General features: G+C 42.4%; 1 protein-coding gene across 3 annotated transcripts; it reads right to left on the bottom strand.

Annotated features, from left to right (window-relative positions):
- Positions 1 to 967: 967 nt before the first annotated feature.
- On the bottom strand, positions 968 to 7,224 carry LOC133127290 (butyrophilin subfamily 1 member A1-like). 3 transcript variants are annotated; one of them, XM_061240060.1, is made up of 6 exons: positions 7,118 to 7,224; positions 6,063 to 6,131; positions 4,443 to 4,796; positions 4,009 to 4,290; positions 2,736 to 2,841; positions 968 to 1,797 (listed from the first exon to the last, which is right to left on the bottom strand). In XM_061240060.1, the coding sequence occupies exons 2-6, from the start codon at positions 6,127 to 6,129 to the stop codon at positions 1,740 to 1,742; spliced, it is 867 nt and encodes a 288-aa protein (XP_061096044.1). In that variant the 5' UTR covers positions 6,130 to 6,131; positions 7,118 to 7,224; the 3' UTR covers positions 968 to 1,739. The 3 variants fall into 3 exon arrangements, with proteins under 3 accessions (XP_061096044.1, XP_061096046.1, XP_061096045.1); XM_061240062.1 differs by lacking the exon at positions 6,063 to 6,131 and having other exon boundaries at positions 7,118 to 7,186; XM_061240061.1 differs by lacking the exon at positions 7,118 to 7,224 and having other exon boundaries at positions 6,063 to 6,232.
- Positions 7,225 to 7,589: the final 365 nt, after the last annotated feature.

Here is a 7,589-nt window from a genome sequence, read left to right as displayed (position 1 = left end):
TTATTTTTCAAACTGATCACTTCAGAACTCCATCATATATAGGTAACAGTAAAACTAAACAAATATGCAGCCTCCTTACCTGTCGTAGAAAATCTTTGTTGATTCTTAAAGGTACACATTATGAAGAGGAAAATACACTCACTGAGTACGTTACAGAGACGTGTGCACCAGCTTGTTCATGGAAATATTTCATGCAAATATTCAAACTGCCACAAGATGTTTTCTCATGCATATGTGATATGTGAACGGTGGTTCACATATTCATGTGTACAGTTTGTTTTTACTGAAGAAAGATTTTTTTTTTACCTAACCTTATTTACAACCCTAACGCTATTGGCAGCCCAAAACCTAATTCTAATGGTTGGTGGCAGACAAGGTAGTTTCTCAGTTTCTCAGAAACTGTTGATCTGGGATTTTCATGCACACATGTCTCCAGAGTTTGCAGAGAATGGTGCAAAAAGAAAAATACATCCAGTGTACATGAACAGCAGTTCCATAAGTTTCACCACATGCAGTACCATGTAAGTCCAGTTACCCTGTAGGGGGTTTTGGAAGAACAATTCAGTGAAAATGGAAAGATTTGCTTGAAGAATGCTGAGACCATGACCTCACACATGCACTCAAACGCTCACACATGCACTCAAACGCACACACATGCACACATGCGCACGGACACATGCACACATGCGCACACACACACATGCACACACTCACACACACACTCACACACACATGTGCACACGCACAAACTCACACATTTCTTATCTTCAACTGCTACCTGCACAACAAAGATAAGGACCAGGGCCTATCTTTTTTTTTTGCATAGCCAACTAAAACTACCGAAACACAAAGTAAATCACAAAGACAACTATTAAGGTTCACAGGGAGGAACATCCCATCAGTCAGTGTGTGCATGTTAAAGCCCCACACACACTGCACCAAACTTTATTTAGAAATGAGACTGAGACTGAGTACATTACATTTTATTCAGCAGAAGCTTTTATTCAAAACAGTGCATATCAAGCTCATAAAAAACACTGCATATCAAGGTCATATAAAACCAGGCATATCACACTGACACACACCATACAGGCACCAACTGGCTCACCAGGAGCAACTGGGGGTTGGGTGTCTCGCTCACTTTGTCACACCTAGGGGGGGATCGAACCGGCAACCCTCCAACTCTTACCTCCCGAGCCAATGCCACCCCCATTATAAATATCTACAGATATTTACAGATTATTATTTAAACCTGCCACACTATATACAGTACTGTACAGAAGTCTTATTCAGCCTCGATTTCTTCAATATGAAGTTGGTCTTAGGTATTTATTTTTGTTTTAGCACCAGTTACGATAGACCAGTACGTACCAGGATATTTAAATAACAAAAAATGCACTCCACAATGAGTTCACAAGACTTCCATTTTCATTAAAATTTTTTACTTGTGAATGCAATTCACTTATGATTATCTGCTTATATAAGTGCACCTATCATATAATTAAATATTAAGGGTCCATACACATGTTTATACAGTTTTTATCACTGTATAAAGCATTTTTAATCATTAAAAAACTGGTTTAAGCAGGCGGGTTTAATGTTGGGGCTGATTGGTGTATACCACACCTGCATGAAGACCTGATGCTGTCACCTTCAACAAGGGGGAAGCTGCTTAATTCTTCTGTATTACACATCTAGCATTTCATTTCAATGTTCTCCCATATCATATCTTTTCAAATCTATATATTTCCACTTCTTCCTCTGTGTGTCTCATTTCGTATCCCTGGAGGATGATGGCTGTGGAAGAAAACAACAAGAACATTACATGCTGGACTAAATTATTTCAACAGACTCAATAATTAAATAATTTCCACATTCTCCCAGTGAAATGTACGATCACCTGCATGTACACAATCATTATCAAATTCTGGACAAACACAGAAATTGGTTGTATAGATGCTGATGATAGGTGAAGTACGATGTGTTTTCATTCTGCAGAGGATGATATTGTGATTCTCCATCAGCTTACAGAAGTAAGTGTTGTAAAAGTGCTGTTTCAGAGTCAGTTGTGTGTAAAAGTGCTGTTTCAGAGTCAGTTGTGTGTAAAAGTGCTGTTTCAGAGTCAGTTGTGTGTAAAAGTGCTGTTTCAGAGTCAGTTGTGTGTAAAAGGTCTGATTAAACACTAGACCACTGGCCTCATGATCAAAGTACAGGACTGTTCCTTTGAGCAGTTTTCCTCAATTCCCTATTCTACAGACAGACACACACATATACACACACACGCACACGCACACAAATACACACAATTGCACTCGCACTTGATTATCTCTGTTGCCCCTGTTTGCCTGCATTCGACCTGCCTGATCTGCCTGTCATTGAATAAAGACATCTATTCCGCCTGCTTCTGTGCTGTGATTGGTTCTGCAGTCCCGACACCTGATACTATTATAGACATTCAGAATAATTTAAGGAGCTTACATTTTTAAGAACACAATTTACGAAACAGGTTGAGTTCAAAATCAAGTTCAAAACCACCCCAACCTGACATTAAACCTCTTTAATTAGTTACTCAGATACTTTTATCACCTTCAGTGTCCCCCAATAGCCAAACCCTTTACTAGTTAATTTAATCTCCTCATATTCCTTTTCCAACCGACTTCTCAGAATGACATTAACAGCATTATTTCAATTCATACCTTCATATTATTTATGTTAAAGATCAACTTTTCATTTACCTTTTCTTCCAACGATGGATGAACACACACTGGACGATTACCAAGAGAATAAGTGCAGTCATAGTGACAGCAAAGGCAGCTCTCCATGGACGGCTTTGACACTCATCTGAAACATATATGGGTATTTTTAAATAGTTTGTTCATTCTTTCACTCTTTCACTCTCCAGTCACACACCTCAGAAATAAGGAGTCCAAGCACATCCCAGGTATACAGTGCAGGGAATGAAAATATCCCAGGTATACAGTGCAGGGAATGAAATTATCCCAGGTATACAGTGCAGGGAATGAAATTATCCCAGGTATACAGTGCAGGGAATTAAATTACCGGGATTCTAAATAAATTAACACAATGGACAAATGACAATGTATGAACAAATGTTTGTGAGAGTCAGTGAGAAATTCAGTCGATGAGTGCTTAGATTAAGAATACAGATTGTGGTTAATTCAAAGAAATTAAGATGACTCTGGGAAAACCAGTAGATAGAACTAATGCCACACTAATAGAATGAGCTTTTGCAGAGGAACTGGAGAAATTGGTGGCACATCCACACAGTTCCAGGCATTGATCACAATGTGTGGAATAGTTTGCCAGCGCATGTAGAGGAAGCAGAAACACTGGGGGTTTTCAAGAGCAGGCTGGATACGGTGTTAGATTTTATTTAGCTGATAGGCAATTTAGGTGGTAGGTACACTTAGGGGCAGGAAAAGGTGAGCATTGCTGGGCTGAAGGCCTGTTCTCACCATTACCTTGTTATGTTATGTTATGTTATGTTATGTTATGTTATGTTATGTTATGTTATGTTATGTTATGGTCAACACGATTTCTCTAACATGGGGTTTTTCAACGGATTCTAGCTAACTTTCGGGTGCTGAATCCAAATCTGGCATTAGCCTATCACATCAGGTTTCTGAACAGCCACACTCACGACTCACGAGTCTTCACAGCTGCAAATCACACAAAAAACATAAACAAAGACATAAAACATTTGTACAATTCTTTTAAGGCCCTGAATGAAGAAGTTTTGGTGAGAATAAACAGAATTCGCTGTTTTATCCCCACCAAGACTGCCAGACTGTATGGTCAACTTTTGTAAAATCCATGAATATGGAGCATACAGATAGCACAAAAACTTGATTTGATAGAGCAAATCTGAGCTCAGCTGAAAATTTGACAAAACCAGTTTCCAAAATCCATGCAAGAATGAAATACATTTTTTTGTAGATCATCTGTGTGGAGTGTGTGCTCTGTTTGATTCTGTAAAGTCTTACTCACCATGGAGGCAAAACTCTGTCACCTTTTCCTCATGGAGCTTCTGCTGCAGAACTCGACAGGTGAATCTGCTGCTGCCTTCTCTGTTTATGACGACACGTGTTCTTATGGCAATGTGGCCCAGGCTGTCCCAGAGTATCTCAGGTTTCTCAGTGGTGAGATTGTGACCCTCACTGTCCTGCCAGATGAGGTCAGGCTGAGGATACCAGCCTTTAGATTCACACAGCAGGCCAACCTCCCCTCCTTCATCTGCTTCCCTGAAGATCACTGGCTCAGTTCCTACAGCTGCAGAAATGGGAGGTTAGTAACAGCTTATATCATCTAATAGTCTCTACATTACTATTATCCAGATAAAGCATCATCCATTTATCCATTTCCATTCACAAAAATGTCAAACATGTCTTTACCCCATAATATTTGGGGAAAATTTCACTGACCTGTTACTTCCAGTGAAACCATGATGCGGTAATTATTGTCAGACTTGGACTGAATGTAACATGAATACTGCCCCTCATCAGAGACCTGGACCCTGCTCAGCCTCAGAGACGTATTGCCCTCCCTCAGTTCCTCCGGGAAGAGTGCGGCCCTTCCGCTGTACGATGGGTTCTGGGACTCATTCCTGCTCTCTCCCAGAAGGTAGAGATACACCAGTGGGTCTCTGTTCTGCGGTCTGAACCACTCTATGCGCATATCCTCTGCACTTATGTTGGGTTTGAGGTGAGTGGGAAGGACAACATATTCACCAACTACAGCAATGACAGGACCAGCTGGACCCAGAAGCTGGAACATCTCTGCAGAGAGAAAGAGCACACACTAAGACTACTGCTGGACCGGCTACAGACCGACACTGCAGTTCTGCTCCAGCTACAGACCGACACTGCAGTCCTGCTCCAGCTACAGACCAACACTGCAGTCCTGCTCCAGCTACAGACCAACACTGCAGTCCTGCTCCAGCTACAGACCAACACTGCAGTCCTGCACCAGCTACAGACCGACACTGCAGTTCTGCTCCAGCTACAGACCAACACTGCAGTCCTGCTCCAGCTACAGACCGACACTGCAGTCCTGCACCAGCTACAGACCGACACTGCAGTCCTGCTCCAGCTACAGACCAACACTGCAGTCCTGCTCCAGCTACAGACCAACACTGCAGTCCTGCACCAGCTACAGACCGACACTGCAGTCCTGCACCAGCTACAGACCAACACTGCAGTCTTGCACCAGCTACAGACCAATACTGCAGTCCTGCACCAGGTACAGACCGACACAGCAGCCCTGCTCCAGCTACAGACAGATACTGCAGTCCTGCACCAGCTACAGACCGACACTGCAGTCCTGCTCCAGCTACAGACCAACACTGCAGTCCTGCACCAGCTACAGACCGACACTGTAGTCCTGCTCCAGCTACAGACCAACACTGCAGTCCTACTCCAGCTACAGACCAACACTGCAGTCCTGCTCCAGCTAGAGACCAACACTGCAGTCCTGCTCCAGCTACAGACCAACACTGCAGTCCTACTCCAGCTACAGACCAACACTGCAGTCCTGCTCCAGCTACAGACCAACACTGCAGTCCTGCACTACTCAACTCCAGGTCCTGCATTTTGTCTGAATTTTTTTTGTTTGATCTGAAACCGTTTAGTGTGACAAATATGCAATAATAGAGGAAATCAGGAAGGGGCAAATACTTTCTCACAGCACTATACCTCAGGTAACTGACTGTAAGCCTTCTCCAAATCCAGAAGGCTCACGGCCATGTTCACTGGGGTGTCTTGTGGGAAGTGCTGGGAGGAGATGTTAATCTAAGTGTGTTAAATGTAAGTGTGTAAACAAAGCAAGCAGAAATTAAAGGGTCATCTGTGCTTATAGCTGGAATTTAAACCTCAGGTTTAAACCTCTAGAACACAGAACTGGAACAGCTAATCCTTATTTCACAGTTTGTACTGTACTGTAGTTCACATTTGCGTAGCTGGTCCAGTTGTAATGCAGTTAATTCCATGCAATGTTACTGATGTATGATGTAAACTGTGTTATATTGCAGTGAGCATATTCTGTACCTGATCTGGAGGTCTGGTGGAGGATCAGGAGAATCAAATACGGGCACATTGACCAATCAGCCTTCATCTCTGGAAGAGACACAAACCCATGAGTAAATCACTGTGTAAATGACTGTGTAAATTACAGAGCCATATAGTGATCAGGTTGAGGGAAAAAAGCTTTTCTTCACACTTGGTTAACATTATGACCTGTGATTTTGGTTTTGTGATATGAGCTAATACAACCAAACAGCCCCATGGTAGTGGAATGACCTTCCTGTGGAGGTCAGAACAGCAGAGTCTTCTGAGTTACGTAGCCTACAGTAATCCTTTGGCACATTATGTAAATGTACATGTGTAAATCTTGAATGTCTAAACCATTTTGTTTGCCAGTTTAATTATTTGAGGAGGTATTATTTAGGAACTCCCCTATGATTCATATTTCTCCTCACAGAAATATAGCCGTTACTGCATGCAGAATGCATATAAGTCGAGGGTGCCTAGTGACTTCTACACAGTACTGTATAGCTGAGCCTCATTACTGCCACAGAATGCCACCCAGGCACATCCACTCCCAGTCAGACACACAGCAGATAAACCACAGCCATGTGCTCAGAGCAGCTCTCCCATGAGAACCGGCTCTTCCAGCTCCCAGACTGTTCCCTCAGCCCTCAGTGACGTAGGTTCAGCTTAGTTTTCATTTACACTTTGCTCCATGTTCTTTTATTGTTGATATCCAATGGCTTTTCAATGTACAGTCAACACCATAACTGGATATAATAGTGTCACCCTTCGGTGGGGGCAGGGACTGCAGAACAGTGTTTATGCGTCTGATATAAAGCAAAAATAGCGCAAAGCCCAAACTGCAAGTTGAGAACATTTTAATCTTTTAATCATTTTAACAACTACATCTCAACCAAATTTCAACATGAAGTTATGATTAATATTTTATATTGAAATGAGGTTGTAATGTGGTCATTGTATTATTGTATGTATTATTTTTCAACCTGATCACTACAGAACTCCATCATCTATAGGTAACATAGTGAAACTAAACAAATAGGCAGCCTCCTTACCTGTTCTAGATTCTTAAAGGCCGTAAAAATGTATTAGCGCTCTGCTTGTATTCAGTGTCTGTGTCAAAGACTGCTTCTGGCTTAGTCTATTGACTTCACTTCAGACCCAGACGAATCTAACACAACTGGTCTGACGAGAATCACAGAGAGGAGGAGCGGAATTAGGGGGCGGCACCTGCAGCTGAATTACATTACTGCCATTTGGCAGACACTCTTATCCAGAGCTAATGGGCGGCCTGTAGCGTAGTGGTTAAGGTAAATGACTGGGACAAGCAAGGTTGGTGTAGCCACTATAAGATCCCCCCAGCTGTTCGGCCCATGAGCAAGGCCCTTAACCCTGCATTGCTCCAGGAGAGGATTGTCTCCTGCTTAGTCTAATCAACTGTACGTCGCTCTGGATAAGAGCGTATGCTAAATGCCAATAATGTAATAATGTACTGGAGATTGAATCTCTTATCTCTGTCTTTACACT

This window comes from Conger conger, chromosome 4, assembly GCF_963514075.1.
Source record: "Conger conger chromosome 4, fConCon1.1, whole genome shotgun sequence".
In the NCBI taxonomy this organism is placed as follows: domain Eukaryota; kingdom Metazoa; phylum Chordata; class Actinopteri; order Anguilliformes; family Congridae; genus Conger; species Conger conger.
The sequence above is the reverse complement of the archived record's forward strand: the minus strand, read 5'-3'. Positions and strand labels throughout refer to the sequence as shown.